An 18,772-nucleotide genomic window follows, 5' to 3' on the forward strand; every position below is an offset into this window, starting at 1 on the left:
TGTATGACTGTTGCAATACTTACATTCATGCCTTAAATAGTAACCATTGTCTATCCACCTTTTAATGAAGTCCCTCAATCTATCTTCGCCAATTCACACTTTATACCTTCGTAGTTTCCTGTGTTAAGATTTAGGACCCTAGTTTCAGATCAGACTGCTTCACTTTCCATCCTAATGGAGAATTCTATCATTGTTTGTCACTCTGCCTGTATCTCTCTCTCTCTGTCTCTATCACACTCTTGCGCTCTGGCTGTCTCTATTGCTCTCTCGCTGCGTCTCAAAAAATTGAGATCTTCTAAGAATTGGAACGTGTGTCTGTGTGTCTGCGTGTGTCCGTCTGTCTGCGTGTGTGTGCCTGTCTGTCTGCATGTGTGTGCCTGGCTGTCTGTCTGCGTGTGCCTGTCTGTCTGCGTGTGTCTGTTTGTTTTTGTGTGTGTGTCTGTCTGTCTGCGTGTGTCTGTCTGTCTGCATGTGTCTGTGTGTGCCTGCCTGTCTGTCTGCGTGTCTGTTTGTTTTCGTGTGTCTGTTTGTTTTCGTATGTCTGTCTGTTTGTTTTCGTGTGTCTGTCTGTCTGCGTGCGTGTGTCTGTCTGTCTGTCTGTGTGCGTGTGTCTGTCTGTCTGCCTGCGTGTGTCTGTCTGCCTGCGTGTGTCTGTACGTCTGCGTGTGTCTGTACGTCTGCGTGTGTCTGTATGTCTGCGTGTGTCTGTATGTCTGCGTGTCTCTGTATGTGTCTGTCTGTCTGCGTGTGACTGTCTGTCTGCGTGTGTCTGTCTGTCTGCGTGTGTCTGTCTGTCTGCGTGTGTCTGTCTATCTGCACATATTCTTTCTTTGGCTCAAGACAGCCTTGTGATTGGCTCTTTATTGTTCACTGAATAGATAGTAAACAATACATTTGGATATGGAAAAGTCATCCAAAGGGAAAAGAAATTTAAAAAGCCTTTGTCGTGACCAAACGAGGAGGCTGAATAGAGGTGAGTCAGTTCACTGCTCCTCAGCTGGTCGGAACAGAATGACACAAAATTTGGAAGTATTGTGAACTGAGAGGAGGATAATGACAGCTTTCTAGGGGCCATGGACAGACTGGTGGAATGGGTGGACATGAAACATGTTAAATTTAATGCTGAGAAATGTGAAATGAAACTCCTTCCTAGGTAGAATAAGGAGGGGCAATATAAACTAAAAGTACAATTAGGCTGTGGGTGCAGGAACAGAGAGGCCTGTGGGTATATGTGTACAAATTGGTGAAGCTGGCTTGACAGGTTCAGAAAGTGGTTTAAAGAAGTCCTTTGGGAGCCTGGGCTTTATAAATAGAGACATAAAGTACAAAAGCAAGGAAGTTATGGTGAACTTTTATGAAACACTGGTTTGGCCTCAGCTGGAGTATTGCGTCCAGTCCTGGACATCACACTTTTGGAAGGATGTGAAAGCATTAGACAGGGTCCAGAAAAGATTTACAAAAATAGTTCGATGGATGAGGGACTTCAGTTACGTGGATAGATTGGGGAAGATGTGAGTTGTTCTTTTTAGGATAGGGAAGGATGAGAGGAGATTTAATTGAGGTGTCCAAAATCATCAGGGGCCTAGGCAGAATAGATAGAGAGAAACTGTTCCCTGTGGGATGCAAAGGTTGAGAGCAAAAGCACACCAATATAAGATGAGTGGCAAAAGAAGCAGAGACGACATTAGGAAAACCTTTTTCTGCAGTGAGTGGTTAGGGTCTGGAATGCACTGCCTGAGATTATTCAATCATGGCTTTCAAAAGAGAAGTGGACCGCAAGCTGAAGAGAAAAATCGCAGGGCTTTAGGGGGAAACGGCAGGGGAGCTGGACTACCTGAAATGATCTTGTAGCAAACCAGCATGGAGATGACGGGACAAATGGCCTCCTTCTGTGTTTAACTATTATATGGTCATCTGCCCAATATCACCTTAGCTGGTTTGGTATCAAGCTTTATTTGATATTCTGTGCAATGACAAGCCTTGGGATGTTCTACCTTGTTGAAAGAGCTCGACATTAATACAAGTGATTGCTGCTAGAATTTCATGAGCTATGCAGACTGAATGTCATCCCATATCCCTGAGGTGGAAGGACGGCACACAAAACAACTGGATAGACCACTGTCCCTTCTTGATCTAAACATAGTTCTGCAGTAAACTGTCATACCTGCTTGCCTACAGTCCAACAAGCATCTGCTATGATATTCAAAGCACCGGCACCCTGACCATGCATGGGTGCATGGAGTTAATCAAAAAAGCAAAGTGGACAGAGGGAAATAGAGAACGGAGGACCATCACCTGTACAAACCCAGGAGTCGCAGCTTCTTCGCCAGGCTGTAGTATTGGTTGTGCGGTGGGTACCAGTCATATACCTCCTTCCCCAGTGCCAGTGGTTGCTCGCTGAACAGCTTTATCACCTTCCTTGAGCGGTCATCAGTGGGTCGAGCGACGTCCTGAAAGATCTGTGCACTAAGACGCATCATGCGACGTGCATAATTTGACAGAGTTGACATGACAGCTTCACAAGTACTGCAGCAGTCAGAGCCTGCAGGAAAAACACCAGCACAACATTGCAGTGAGACCACCAGTACAGTGCCCCAGTGTTATACAGTGAGAGCTGTCCCCACCAGTACTGTATCCCAGTGTTACACAGTGACAGACCCTTCCCCACCAGTACTGTACCCCAGTGTTGTACAGTAACAGACCCGTCCGCACCGGTACAGTACCACAGTGTTATACAGTGACAGACCTGTCCCCACCAGGACTGTACCACAGTGTTATACAGTGACAGACCCGTCCGCACCAGTACAGTACCCCAGTGTTATACAGTGACAGACCCGTACGCACCAGTACAGTACCACAGTGTTATACAGTGACAGACCCATCCCCAGCAGTACTGTACCCCAGTGTTATACAATGACAGACCCGTCCCAAGCAGTACTGTACCGCAGTGTTAAACAGTGACAGACCTGTCCACACCAGTACTGTACCCCAGTGTTATACAGTGACAGACCTGTCTCCAGCAGTACTACACGGCAGTGTTATACTGTGACAGCCCTGTCCCCAACGATACTGTACCCCAGTGTTAAACAGTGACAGACCTGTCCCCACGGGCACTGTACCCAGTGTAATATTGTGACAGCCCTGTGTCCACCGATACCGTACCCCAGTGTTATACAGTGACAAACCTTTCCCCACCAGTACTGTACCCCAGTGTTATACAGTGACAGACCTGTCTCCAGCAGTACGACACGCCAGTATTATACTGTGACAGCCCTGTCCCCACCGATACTGTACCCCAGTGTTAAACAGTGACAGACCTGTCCCCACGGGCACTGTACGCAGTGTTATACTGTGACAGCACTGTGTCCACCGATACCGTACCCCAGTGTTATACAGTGACAAACCTGTCCCCACCAGTACTGTACCCCAGTGTTATACAGTAACAGACCCGTCCGCACCAGTACAGTACCACAGTGTTATACAGTGACAGACCCGTCCCCAGCAGTACTGTACCCCAGTGTTATACAATGACAGACACGACCCAATCAGTACTGTACCCCAGTGTTAAACAGTGACAGACCTGTCCCCACTAGTACTGTACCCCAGTGTTATACAGTGACAGACCTGTCTCCAGCAGTACTACACGCCAGTATTATACTGTGACAGCCCTGTCCCCACCGATACTGTACCCCAGTGTTAAACAGTGACAGACCTGTCCCCACGGGCACTGTACCCAGTGTTATACTGTGACAGCCCTGTGTCCACCGATACCGTACCCCAGTGTTATACAGTGACAAACCTGTCCCCACCAGTACTGTACCCCAGTGTTATACAGTGACAGATCCGTCCCCACCAGTACTGTACCCCAGTGTTATACAGTGACAGACCTGACCCAGCCAGTACTGTAACCAAGTGTTATACAGTGAGAGACCCGTCCCCACTAGTACTGTACACCAGTGTTAGACAATGACAGATCCATCACCAGTACTGTACCCCAGTGTTATACAGTGACAAACCTGTCCCCACCAGTACTGTACCACAGTGTTATACAGTGACTGACCTGTCCCCACCAGTACTGTATCACAGTGTTATACAGTGACAGACCCGTCCCTACCAGTACTGTACCCCAGTGATATAGAGTGACAGACCTGTCCCCACCAGTACTGTACCCCAGTGATATAGAGTGCTAGACCTGTCCCCACCAGAACTGTACCCCAGTGTTATACAGTGACACGCCTGTCCCCGCCAGTACTGTACCCCAATGATATACAGTGACAGACCTGTCCCCACCAGAACTGTACACCAGTGTTATACAGTGACAGACCTGCCCCGCCAGTACTGTACCCCAGTGTTATACAGTGACAGACCCATCCGCACCAGTACAGTACCCCAGTGTTATACAGTGACAGACCCGTCCCCAGCAGTACTGTACCCCAGTGTTAAACAGTGACAGACTTGTCCCCACCAGTACTGTACCCCAGTGTTATACAGTGACAGACCTGTCTCCAGCAGTACTACACGCCAGTGTTATACTGTGACAGCCCTGACCCCACCAGTACTGTATCCTGGTCTTATACAGTGACAGACCTGTCTCCACCAGTACTGTACTCCAGTGTTATACAGAGACAGACCTGTCCCCACCAGTACTGTAGCCCAGTGTTTTATAGTGACAGACCTGTCCCCACCAGTACTGTACCCCAGTGTTATACAGTGACAGACAGCCCCCACCACTACTGTATCTCAGTGTTATATAGAGACAGACCTGTCCCCACCAGTACTGTAACCCAGTGTCACACAGTGACAGACCTGTCCCCACCAGTACTGTACCCCAGTGTAATACAGTGACAGACCTGTCCCCAACAGTACTGTATCCCAGTGTTATACAGTGACAGACCTGCCCCCACCAGTACTGTACCCCAGTGTTATAAAGTGACAGGCCTGCCCCCACTAGAACAGAATTCCAGTGTAATTCATTGACAGTCTTGTACACAAAGTATTGTAACGCAGTAAAGTACAGTGACTGAACTGTCCCCGCCAGAACTGTACTCCAGTGTAATACAGTGACAGACCTGTCCCCACCAGTACTTACCCCAGTGTAATAGTGACAGACCTGTCCCCACCAGTACTGTACCCCAGTGTTATACAGTGACAGACCTGTCTCCAGCAGTACTACACGCCAGTATTATACTGTGACAGCCCTGTCCTCACCGATACTGTACCCCAGTGTTAAACAGTGACAGACCTGTCCCCACGGGCACTGTACCCAGTGTTATAAAGTGACAGCCCTGTGTCCACCGATACCGTACCCCAGTGTTATACAGTGACAAACCTGTCCCCACCAGTACTGTACCCCAGTGTTATACAGTGACAGACCCATCCGCAGCAGTACAGTACCACAGTGTTATACAGTGACAGACCCGTCCCCAGCAGTACTGTACCCCAGTGTTATACAATGACAGACCCGTCCCAATCAGTACTGTACCCCAGTGTTATACAGTGACAGACCTGTCTCCAGCAGTACGACACGCCAGTATTATACTGTGACAGCCCTGTCCCCACCGATACTGTACCCCAGTGTTAAACAGTGACAGACCTGTCCCCACGGGCACTGTACCCAGTGTTATACTGTGACAGCCCTGTGTCCTCCGATACCGTACCCCAGTGTTATACAGTGACAAACCTGTCCCCACCAGTACTGTACCCCAGTGTTATACAGTGACAGACACGTCCCCACCAGTACTGTACCCCAGTGTTATACAGTGACAGACCTGACCCAGCCAGTACTGTAACCAAGTGTTATTCAGTGAGAGACCCGTCCCCACTAGTACTGTACACCAGTGTTATACAGTAACAGACCCGTCCCAACCAGTACTGTACCCCAGTGTTATACAGTGATAGACCCGTCACCACCAGTACTGTACCCCAGTGTTATACAGTGACAAACCTGTCCCCACCAGTACTGTATCACAGTGTTATACAGTGACAGACACGTCCCTACCAGTACTGTACCACTATGATATAGAGTGACAGACCTGTCCCCACCAGTACTGTACCCCAGTGTTGTACAGTGACAGACCCATCCCAACCAGTACTGTACCCCAGTGTTAGACAGTGACAGACCCATCACCAGTACTGTACCCCAGTGTTATACAGTGACAAACCTGTCCCCACCAGTACTGTACCACAGTGTTATACAGTGACTGACCTGTCCCCACCAGTACTGTATCACAGTGTTATACAGTGACAGACACGTCCCTACCAGTACTGTACCCCAGTGATATAGAGTGACAGACCTGTCCCCACCAGTACTGTACCCCAGTGATATAGAGTGCTAGACCTGTCCCCACCAGAACTGTACCCCAGTGTTATACAGTGACACGCCTGTCCCCGCCAGTACTGTACCCCAATGATATACAGTGACAGACCTGTCCCCACCAGAACTGTACACCAGTGTTATACAGTGACAGACCTGCCCCGCCAGTACTGTAACCCAGTGTTATACAGTGACAGACCCATCCGCACCAGTACAGTACCCCAGTGTTATACAGTGACAGACCCGTCCGCACCAGTACAGTACCACAGTGTTACACAGTGACAGACCCGTCCCCAGCAGTACTGTACCCCAGTGTTATACAATCACAGACCCATCCCCAGCAGTAATGTACCCCAGTGTTAAACAGTGACAGACTTGTCCCCAACAGTACTGTACCCCAGTGTTATACAGTGACAGACCTGTCTCCAGCAGTACTACACGCCAGTGTTATACTGTGACAGCCCTGACCCCACCAGTACTGTATCCTGGTCTTATACAGTGACAGACCTGTCTCCACCAGTACTGTACCCCAGTGTTATACAGTGACAGACCTGTCCCCACCAGTACTGTAGCCCAGTGTTTTACAGTGACAGACCTGTCCCCACCAGTACTGTACCCCAGTGTTATACAGTGACAGACAGCCCCCACCACTACTGTATCTCAGTGTTATATAGAGACAGACCTGTCCCCACCAGTACTGTACCCCAGTGTCACACAGTGACAGACCTGTCCCCACCAGTACTGTACCCCAGTGTAATACAGTGACAGACCTGTCCCCAACAGTACTGTATCCCAGAGTTATACAGTGACAGACCTGCCCCCACCATTACTGTACCCCAGTGTTATAAAGTGACAGGCCTGCCCCCACTAGAACAGAATTCCAGTGTTATTCATTGACAGTCTTGTACACAAAGTATTGTAACTCAGTATAGTACAGTGACTGAACTGTCCCCGCCAGAACTGTACTCCAGTGTTATACAGTGACAGACCTGTCCCCACCAGTACTGTACCCCAGTGTAATAGTGACAGACCTGTCCCCACCAGTACTGTACCCCAGTGTTATACAGTGACAGACCTGGCCCCGCCAGAACCGTACACCAGTGTTATACAGTGACAGACCCGTCCCCTCCAGTACTGTACCCCAGTGTAATAGTGACAGACCCGTCCCCAGCAGTACTGTATCCCAGTGCCATACAGTGACAGACCTGTCCCCACCAGTACCGTACCCCAGTGTTATACAGTGACAGACCCGTCCCCACCAGTACAGTATCCCAGTGTCATACAGTGACAGACCTGTCCCCACCAGTACTGTATCCCAGTGTCATAAAGTGACAGACGCGTCCCCACCAGTACTGTACCCCAGTGTTATACAGTGACAGACCTGTCCCCACCAGAACTGTACCCCAGTGTTATACAGTGACAGACCTGTCCCCGTCAGTACTGTACCCCAGTGTTATACAGTGACAGACCTGTCTCCAGCAGTACTACACGCCAGTATTATACTGTGACAGCCCTGTCCCCACCGATACTGTACCCCAGTGTTAAACAGTGACAGCCCTGTCCCCACGGGCACTGTACCCAGTGTTATACTGTGACAGCCCTGTGTCCACCGATACCGTACCCCAGTGTTATACAGTGACAAACCTGTCCCCACCAGTACTGTACCCCAGTGTTATACAGTGACAGGCCCGTCCGCACCAGTACAGTATCACAGTGTTATACAGTGACAGACCCGTCCCCAGCAGTACTGTACCCCAGTGATATAGAGTGACAGACCTGTCCCCACCAGTACTGTACCCCAGTGATATAGATTGCTAGACCTGTCCCCACCAGAACTGTACCCCAGTGTTATACAGTGACACGCCTGTCCCCGCCAGTACTGTACCCCAATGATATACAGTGACAGACCTGTCCCCACCAGAACTGTACACCAGTGTTATACAGTGACAGACCTGCCCCGCCAGTACTGTACCCCAGTGTTATACAGTGACAGACCCATCCGCACCAGTACAGTACCCCAGTGTTATACAGTGACAGACCCGTCCGCACCAGTACAGTACCACAGTGTTACACAGTGACAGACCCGTCCCCAGCAGTACTGTACCCCAGTGTTATACAATGACAGACCCATCCCCAGCAGTAATGTACCCCAGTGTTAAACAGTGACAGACTTGTCCCCAACAGTACTGTACCCCAGTGTTATACAGTGACAGACCTGTCTCCAGCAGTACTACACGCCAGTGTTATACTGTGACAGACCTGACCCCACCAGTACTGTATCCTGGTCTTATACAGTGACAGACCTGTCTCCACCAGTACTGTACCCCAGTGTTTTACAGTGACAGACCTGTCCCCACCAGTACTGTACCCCAGTGTTATACAGTGAAAGACAGCCCCCACCACTACTGTATCTCAGTGTTATATAGAGACAGACCTGTCCCCACCAGTACTGTACCCCAGTGTCACACAGTGACAGACCTGTCCCCACCAGTACTGTACCCCAGTGTAATACAGTGACAGACCTGTCCCCAACAGTACTGTATCCCAGTGTTATACAGTGACAGACCTGCCCCCACCATTACTGTACCCCAGTGTTATAAAGTGACAGGCCTGCCCCCACTAGAACAGAATTCCAGTGTTATTCATTGACAGTCTTGTACACAAAGTATTGTAACTCAGTATAGTACAGTGACTGAACTGTCCCCGCCAGAACTGTACTCCAGTGTTATACAGTGACAGACCTGTCCCCACCAGTACTGTACCCCAGTGTAATAGTGACAGACCTGTCCCCACCAGTACTGTACCCCATTGTTATACAGTGACAGACCTGGCCCCGCCAGAACCGTACACCAGTGTTATACAGTGACAGACCCGTCCCCTCCAGTACTGTACCCCAGTGTAATAGTGACAGACCCGTCCCCAGCAGTACTGTATCCCAGTGCCATACAGTGACAGACCTGTCCCCACCAGTACCGTACCCCAGTGTTATACAGTGACAGACCCGTCCCCACCAGTACAGTATCCCAGTGTCATACAGTGACAGACCTGTCCCCACCAGTACTGTATCCCAGTGTCATAAAGTGACAGACGCGTCCCCACCAGTACTGGACCCCAGTGTTATACAGTGACAGACCTGTCCCCACCAGAACTGTACCCCAGTGTTATACAGTGACAGACCTGTCCCCGTCAGTACTGTACCCCAGTGTTATACAGTGACAGACCTGTCTCCAGCAGTACTACACGCCAGTATTATACTGTGACAGCCCTGTCCCCACCGATACTGTACCCCAGTGTTAAGCAGTGACAGACCTGTCCCCACGGGCACTGTACCCAGTGTTATACTGTGACAGCCCTGTTTCCACCGATACTGTACCCCAGTGTTATACAGTGACAAACCTGTCCCCACCAGTACTGTACCCCAGTGTTATACAGTGACAGACCCGTCCGCACCAGTACAGTATCACAGTGTTATACAGTGACAGACCCGTCCCCAGCAGTACTGTACCCCAGTGTTATACAATGACAGACCTGTCCCAATCAGTACTGTACCCCAGTGTTAAACAGTGACAGACCTGTCCCCACTAGTACTGTACCCCAGTGTTATACAGTGACAGACCTGTCTCCAGCAGTATATACGCCAGTATTATACTGTGACAGCCCTGTCCCCACCGATACTGTACCCCAGTGTTAAACAGTGACAGACCTGTCCCCATGGGCACTGTACCCAGTGTCATACTGTGACAGCCCTGTGTCCACCGATACCGTACCCCAGTGTTATACAGTGACAAACCTGTCCCCACCAGTACTGTACCCCAGTGTTATACAGTGACAGACACGTCCCCACCAGTACTGTACCCCAGTGTTATACAGTGACAGACCTGACCCAGCCAGTACTGTAACCAAGTGTTATACAGTGACAGACCCGTCCCCACTAGTACTGTACACCAGTGTTATACAGTAACAGACCCGTCCCAACCAGTACTGTACCCCAGTGTTATACAGTGACAGACCCGTCCCTACCAGTACTGTACCACTATGATATAGAGTGACAGACCTTTCCCCACCAGTACTGTACCCCAGTGTTGTACAGTGACAGACCCATCCCAACCAGTACTGTACCCCAGTATTAGACAGTGACAGACCCATCACCAGTACTGTACCCCAGTGTTATACAGTGACAAACCTGTCACCACCGGTACTGTACCACAGTGTTATACAGTGACTGACCTGTCCCCACCAGTACTGTATCACAGTGTTATACAGTGACAGACCCGTCCCTACCAGTACTGTACCCCAGTGATATAGAGTGACAGACCTGTCCCCACCAGTACTGTACCCCAGTGATATAGAGTGTTAGACCTGTCCCCACCAGTACTGTACCCCAGTGATATACAGTGACACGCCTGTCCCCGCCAGTACTGTACCCCAATGATATACAGTGACAGACCTGTCCCCACCAGAACTGTACACCAGTGTTATACAGTGACAGACCTGCCCCGCCAGTACTGTACCCCAGTGTTATACAGTGACAGACCCATCCGCACCAGTACAGTACCCCAGTGTTATACAGTGACAGACCCGTCCGCACCAGTACAGTACCACAGTGTTACACAGTGACAGACCCGTCCCCAGCAGTACTGTACCCCAGTGTTATACAATGACAGACCCATCCCCAGCAGTAATGTACCGCAGTGTTAAACAGTGACAGACTTGTCCCCACCAGTACTGTACCCCAGTGTTATACAGTGACAGACCTGTCTCCAGCAGTACTACACGCCAGTGTTATACTGTGACAGCCCTGACCCCACCAGTACTGTATCCTGGTCTTATACAGTGACAGACCTGTCCCCACCAGTACTGTAGCCCAGTGTTTTACAGTGACAGACCTGTCCCCACCAGTACTGTACCCCAGTGTTATACAGTGACAGACAGCCCCCACCACTACTGTATCTCAGTGTTATATAGAGACAGACCTGTCCCCACCAGTACTGTACCCCAGTGTCATACAGTGACAGACCTGCCCCCACCAGTACTGTACCCCAGTGTAATACAGTGACAGACCTGTCCCCAACAGTACTGTATCCCAGTGTTATACAGTGACAGACCTGCCCCCACCAGTACTGTACCCCAGTGTTATAAAGTGACAGGCCTGCCCCCACTAGAACAGAATTCCAGTGTTATTCATTGACAGTCTTGTACACAAAGTATTGTATCTCAGTGTAGTACAGTGACTGAACTGTCCCCGCCAGAACTGTACTCCAGTGTTATACAGTGACAGACCTGTCTCCACCAGTACTGTACCCTAGTGTAATAGTGACAGACCTGTCCCCACCAGTACTGTACCCCAGTGTTATACAGTGACAGACCTGTCGCCGTCAGAACCGTACACCAGTGTTATACAGTGACAGACCCGTCCCCGCCAGTACTGTACCCCAGTGTTATACAGTGACAGACCAGTCCCCACCAGTACTGTATCCTGGTGTTATACAGTGACAGACCTGTCCCCACCAGTACTGTACTCCGGTGTTATACAGTGACAGACCTGTCCCCACCAGCACTGTATGCTGGTCTTATACAGTGGCAGACCTGTCTCCACCAGTACTGTACCCCAGTTTTAAACAGTGACAGATCCGTCCCCACCAGTACTGTAGCCCAGTGTTTTACAGTGACAGACCTGTCCCCACCAGTACTGTACCCCAGTGTTATACAGTGGCAGAAGCCCCCACCAGTACTGTACCCCAGTGTCACACAGTGACAGACCTGTCCCCACCAGTACTGTACCCCAGTGTTATACAGTGACAGACCAGTCTCCACCAGTATTGTACCCCAGTGTAATAGTGACAGACCGGTCCCCACCAGAACTGTACCCCAGTGTTATACAGTAACACACCTGTCCGCACCAGTAGTGTGCCCCAGTGTTTTACAGTGACAGACCCGTCCCCACTAGAAAAGAATTCCAGTCTTATTCATTGACAGTCTTGTACACAAAGTATTGTATCTCAGTATATTGCAGTGACTGACCTGTCCCAACCAGAACTGTACCCCAGTGTTATACAGTGACAGACCTGTCTCCAGCAGTACTACACGCCAGTGTTATACTGTGACAGCCCTGTCCCCACCGATACAGTACCCCAGTGTTAAACAGTGACAGACCTGTCCCCACGGGCACTGTACCCCAGTGTTATACTGTGACAGCCCTGTGCCCACTGATACTGTACCCCAGTGTTATACAGTGACAAACCTGTCCCCACCAGTACTGTACCCCAGTGTTATACAGTGACAGACCCGTCCCCAGCAGTACTGAACCACAGTGTTATAGTGACAGACCTGTCCCCACCAGTACTGTACCCCAGTGTTATACAGTGACCGACCTGTCCCAACCGGTACTGTATCCCTGTGTTATACAGTGACAAACCTGTCCCAACCAGTACTGTATCCCAGTGTTATACAGTGACAGACCTGCCCCCACCAGTACTGTACCCCAGTGTTTTACAGTGACAAACCTGTCCCCACCAGTACTGTAGCCTAGTGTTATGCAGTGAAAGACTTGTCCCCAACAGTATTGTACCCCCCTGTTATACAGTGACAAACCTGTCCCCACCAGTACTGTACCCCAGGGTTACAGTGACAGACTTGTCCCCACCCGTACTGTACCCCAGTGTTATACAGTGACTAACCTGTCCCCACCAGTACTGTACCCCAGAGTGATACAGTGACAGACCTGTCCCATCCAGTACTGTACCCCAGTGTTATACAGTAACAAACCTGTCCCCTCCACTGTATCCCAGTGTTATACAGTGACAGACCTGTCCCTACCAGTACTGTACCCCAGTGTTATACAGTGACAGACCTGTACCCACCAGTACTGTATCCCAGTGTTATACAGTGACAGATCCGTCCCCACCAGTACTGTACCCCAGTGTTATACAGTGACAGGCCTGTCCCCACCAGTACTGTATCCAACTGTTATACAGTGACAGACCCGTCCCCACTAGTACTGTACCCCAGAGTTATACAGTGACAGACCCGTCACCACCAGTACTGTACCCCAATGTTATACAGTGATAGACCCGTCCCCACCAGTACTGTACCCCAGTGTTATACAGTGACAGACCTGCCCCGCCAATACTGTACCCCAGTGTTATACAGTGACAGATCTGTCCCCGCCAGTACTGTACCCCAGTGTTATACAGAGACAGACCAGTCCCCACCAGAACTGTATCCTGGTGTTATACAGTGACAGACCTGTCCCAACCAGTACTGTACTCCGGTGTTATACAGTGACAGACCTGTCCCCACCAGCACTGTATGCTGGTCTTATACAGTGACAGACCTGTCCCAACCAGTACTGTATCCCAGTGTTATACAGTGACAAACCTGTCCCAACCAGTACTGTATCCCAGTGTTATACAGTGACAGACCTGCCCCTACCAGTACTGTACCCCAGTGTTATACAGTGACAAACCTGTCCCCACCAGTACTGTAGCCTAGTGTTATACAGTGAAAGACTTGCCCCAACAGTATTGTACCCCCGTGTTATACAGTGACAAACCTGTCCCCACCAGTACTGTACCCCAGTGTTATAGTGACAGACTTGTCCACACCCGTACTGTACCCGTGTTATACAGTGACTAACCTGTCCCCACCAGCACTGTACCCCAGTGTTATACAGTGACAGACCTGTCCCGTCCAGTACTGTACCCCAGTGTTACACAGTGACAGGCCTGTCCACACCAGTACTGTATCCAAGTTTATACAGTGACAGACCCGTCCCCACTAGTACTGTACCCCAGAGCAATACAGTGACAGACCCGTCACCACCAGTACTGTACCCCAGTGTTAAACAGTGACAGACCTCTCCCCACCAGCACTGTACCCCAAAGTTATACAGTGACAGACCAGTCCCCATCAGTAATGAACCCCAGTGTTATACAGTGACACACCAGTCCCCACCAGTACTGTACCCCAGTGTTATACAGTGACAAACCTGTCCCCACCAGCACTGTACCCCAGTGTTATACAGTGCCAGACCTGTCCTCATCAGTAATGAACCCCAGGGTTATACAGTGACAGACCAGTCCCCACCAGTACTGTACCTCAGTGTTATACAGGGACATACTTGTCCCCACAGTACCGTACCCCAGTGTTATACAGTGACAGACCAGTCCCCACCAGCAATGTACCCCAGTGTCACACAGTGACAGACCTGTCTCCACCAGCACTGTACCCCACTGTTATAAAGTGACAGACCTGTCCTCACCATTACTGTACCCCAGCGTTATACAGTGACAGACCTGTCCCCACCAGTACTGTACCCCAGCGTTATACAGTGACAGACCTGTCCCCACCAGTACTGTACCCCAGCGTTATACAGTGACTGACCTGTCCCAACCAGTACTGTACCGCAGTGTTATACAGTGACAGACCTGTACCCACCAGAACTGTACTCCATTGTTATACAGTGACAGACCTGCCCCGCCAGTACTGTACCCCAGTGTTATACAGTGACAGACCTGTCCCCGCCAGTACTGTACCCCAGTGTTATACAGTGACAGACCAGTCCCCACCAGTACTGTACTCCGGTGTTATACAGTGACAGACCTGTCCCCACCAGTCCTGTACTCCGGTGTTATACAGTGACAGACCTGTCCCCACCAGCACTGTATGCTGGTCTTATACAGTGTCAGACCTGTCTCCACCAGTACTGTACCCCAGTTTTATACAGTGACAGATCCGTCCCCACCAGTACTGTAGCCCAGTGTTTTACAGTGACAGACCTGTCCCCACCAGCACTGTATGCTGGTCTTATACAGTGACAGACCTGTCCCAACCGGTACTGTATCCCAGTGTTATACAGTGACAAACCTGTCCCAACCATTACTGTATCCCAGTGTTATACAGTGACAGACCTGCCACCACCAGTACTGTACCCCAGTGTTATACAGTGACAAACCTGTCCCCACCAGTACTGTAGCCTAGTGTTATACAGTGAAAGACTTGCCCCAACAGTATTGTACCCCCGTGTTATACAGTGAGAAACCTGTCCCCACCAGTACTGTACCCCAGTGTTATAGTGACAGACTAGTCCCCACCCGTACTGTACCCGTGTTATACAGTGACTAACCTGTCCCCACCAGTACTGTACCCCAGTGTTATACAGTGACAGACCTGTCCCCTCCAGTACTGTACCCCAGTGTTACACAGTGACAAACCTGTCCCCACCACTGTATCCCAGTGTTATACAGTGACAGACCAGTCCCCACCAGTACTGTACCCCAGTGTTATACAGTGTCAGACCTGTCCCCAAAAGTACTGTATCCCAGTGTTATACAGTGACAGATCCGTCCCCACCAGTACTGTACCCCAGTGTTATACAGTGACAGGCCTGTCCCCACCAGTACTGTATCCAAGTGTTATACAGTGACAGACCCGTCCCCACTAGTACTGTACCCCAGAGTTATACAGTGACAGACCCATCACCACCAGTACTGTACTCCAGTGTTATACAGTGACAGACCTGTCCCCACCAGTACTGTACCCCAGTGTTATACAGTGACAGACCCGTCCCCACCAGAACTGTACCCCAGTGTTAGACAGTGATAGACCCGAACCCACCAGTACTGTACCCCAGTGTTATACAGTGACAGACCTATACCCACCAGAACTGTACTCCATTGTTATACAGTGACAGACCTGCCCCACCAGTACTGTACCCCAGTGTTATACAGTGACAGACCGGTCCCAGCCAGTACTGTACCCCAGTGTTATACAGTGACAGACCAGTCCCCACCAGTACTGTATCCTGGTGTTATACAGTGACAGACCTGTCCCCACCAGTCCTGTACTCCGGTGTTATACAGTGACAGACCTGTCCCCACCAGCACTGTACGCTGGTCTTATACAGTGTCAGACCTGTCTCCACCAGTACTGTACCCCAGTTTTAAACAGTGACAGGTCCGTCCCCACCAGTACTGTAGCCCAGTGTTTTACAGTGACAGACCTGTCCCCACCAGTACTGTACCCCAGTGTTATACAGTGGCAGAAGCCCCCACCAGTACTGTACCCCAGTGTCACACAGTGACAGACCTGTCCCCACCAGTACTGTACCCCAGTGTTATACAGTGACAGACCTGTCTCCACCAGTATTGTACCCCAGTGTAATAGTGACAGACCGGTCCCCACCAGAACTGTACCCCAGTGTTATACAGTAACACACCTGTCCGCACCAGTAGTGTGCCCCAGTGTTTTACAGTGACAGACCCGTCCCCACTAGAAAAGAATTCCAGTCTTATTCATTGACAGTCTTCTACACAAAGTATTGTATCTCAATATATTGCAGTGACTGACCTGTCCCAACCAGAACTGTACCCCAGTGTTATACAGTGACAGACCTGTCTCCAGCAGTACTACACGCCAGTGTTATACTGTGACAGCCCGGTCCCCACCGATACAGTACCCCGGTGTTAAACAGTGACAGACCTGTCCCCACGGGCACTGTACCCCAGTGTTATAGTTACAGACTTGTCCCAAACCGTACTGTACCCCAGTGTTATACAGTGACAAACCTGTCCCCACCAGTACTGTACCCCAGTGTTATACAGTGACAGGCCCGTCCCGAGCAGTACTGAACCACAGTGTTATACAGTGACAGACCCGTCCCCAGCGGTACTGTACCCCAGTGTTATAGTGACAGACCTGTCCCCACCAGTACTGTACCCCAGTGTTATACAGTGACCGACCTGTCCCAACCGGTACTGTATCCCAGTGTTATACAGTGACAAACCTGTCCCAACCAGTACTGTATCCCAGTGTTATACAGTGACAGACCTGCCCCCACCAGTACTGTACCCCAGTGTTATACAGTGACAAACCTGTCCCCACCAGTACTGTAGCCTAGTGTTATACAGTGAAAGACTTGTCCCCAACATATTGTACCCCCCTGTGATACAGTGACAAACCTGTGCCCACCAGTACTGTACCCCAGGGTTACAGTGACAGACTTGTCCCCACCCGTACTGTACCCCAGCGTTATACAGTGACTAACCTGTCCCCACTAGTACTGTACCCCAGTGTGATACAGTGACAGACCTGTCCCCTCCAGTACTGTACCCCAGTGTTATACAGTAACAAACCTGTCCCCACCACTGTATCCCAGTGTTATACAGTGACAGACCTGTCCCCACCAGTACTGTACCCCAGTGTTATACAGTGACAGACCTGTCCCCACAAGTACTGTATCCCAGTGTTATACAGTGACAGATCCGTCCCCTCCAGTACTGTACCCCAGTGTTATACAGTGACAGGCCTGTCGCCACCAGTACTGTATTCAAGTGTTATACAGTGACAGACCCGTCCCCACTAGTACTGTACCCCAGAGTTATACAGTGACAGACCCGTCACCACCAGTACTGTACCCCAGTGTTATACAGTGACAGACCTGTCCCCACCAGTACTGTACCCCAGTGTTATACAGTGACAGACCCGTCCCCACCAGACCTGTACCCGTGCTATACAGTGATAGACCCGTCCCCACCAGTACTGTACCCCAGTGTTATACAGTGACAGACCCGTCCGCACCAGTACTGTACCTCAGTTTTATACTGTGACAGAGCCGTCCCCACCAGTAATGAAGCCCAGTGTTATAGAGTGACAGACCTGTCCCCACCAGCACTGTACCCCAGTGTTATACAGTGACAGACCAGTCCCCTCCAGTACTGTAACCCAGCGTTATACAGAGACAGACCTGTCCCCACCAGTACTGTACCCCAGTGTTATACAGTCACAAACCTGTCCCCACCAGTAATGAACCCCAGTATTATACAGTGACAGACCAGTCCCCACCAGAACTGTACCCCAGTGTTATACAGTGACACGCCTGTCCCCGCCAGTACTGTACCCCAATGATATACAGTGACAGACCTGTCCCCACCAGAACTGTACACCAGTGTTATACAGTGACAGACCTGCCCCCCCAGTACTGTACCCCAGTGTTATACAGTGACAGACCCATCCGCACCAGTACAGTACCCCAGTGTTATACAGTGACAGACCCGTCCGCACCAGTACAGTACCACAGTGTTACACAGTGACAGACCCGTCCCCAGCAGTACTGTACCCCAGTGTTATACAATGACAGACCCATCCCCAGCAGTAATGTACCGCAGTGTTAAACAGTGACAGACTTGTCCCCACCAGTACTGTACCCCAGTGTTATACAGTGACAGACCTGTCTCCAGCAGTACTACACGCCAGTGTTATACTGTGACAGCCCTGACCCCACCAGTACTGTATCCTGGTCTTATACAGTGACAGACCTGTCTCCACCAGTACTGTACCCCAGTGTTATACAGTGACAGACCTGTCCCCACCAGTACTGTAGCCCAATGTTTTACACTGAGAGACCTGTCCCCACCAGTACTGTACCCCAGTGTTATACAGTGACAGAACCGTTCACCAGTG

General features: G+C 50.4%; 1 protein-coding gene across 1 annotated transcript in view; it reads right to left on the minus strand.

The window, feature by feature from the left end:
• mrps33 (mitochondrial ribosomal protein S33) overlaps window positions 1-12,766 on the minus strand; it is a 28,109-nt gene extending 15,343 nt beyond the window's left edge. Inside the window, exons 1-2 of the mRNA XM_041215428.1 lie at window positions 12,729-12,766; window positions 2,296-2,542 (exon numbers count right to left, since the gene is read on the minus strand). Coding sequence (XP_041071362.1) covers window positions 2,296-2,510 — 215 coding nt within the window. The 5' untranslated portion in view covers window positions 2,511-2,542; window positions 12,729-12,766. The remainder of the gene's footprint in view (window positions 1-2,295; window positions 2,543-12,728) is intronic.
• Window positions 12,767-18,772: the final 6,006 nt, after the last annotated feature.

This window comes from Carcharodon carcharias, chromosome 21, assembly GCF_017639515.1.
Source record: "Carcharodon carcharias isolate sCarCar2 chromosome 21, sCarCar2.pri, whole genome shotgun sequence".
Taxonomy (NCBI): domain Eukaryota; kingdom Metazoa; phylum Chordata; class Chondrichthyes; order Lamniformes; family Lamnidae; genus Carcharodon; species Carcharodon carcharias.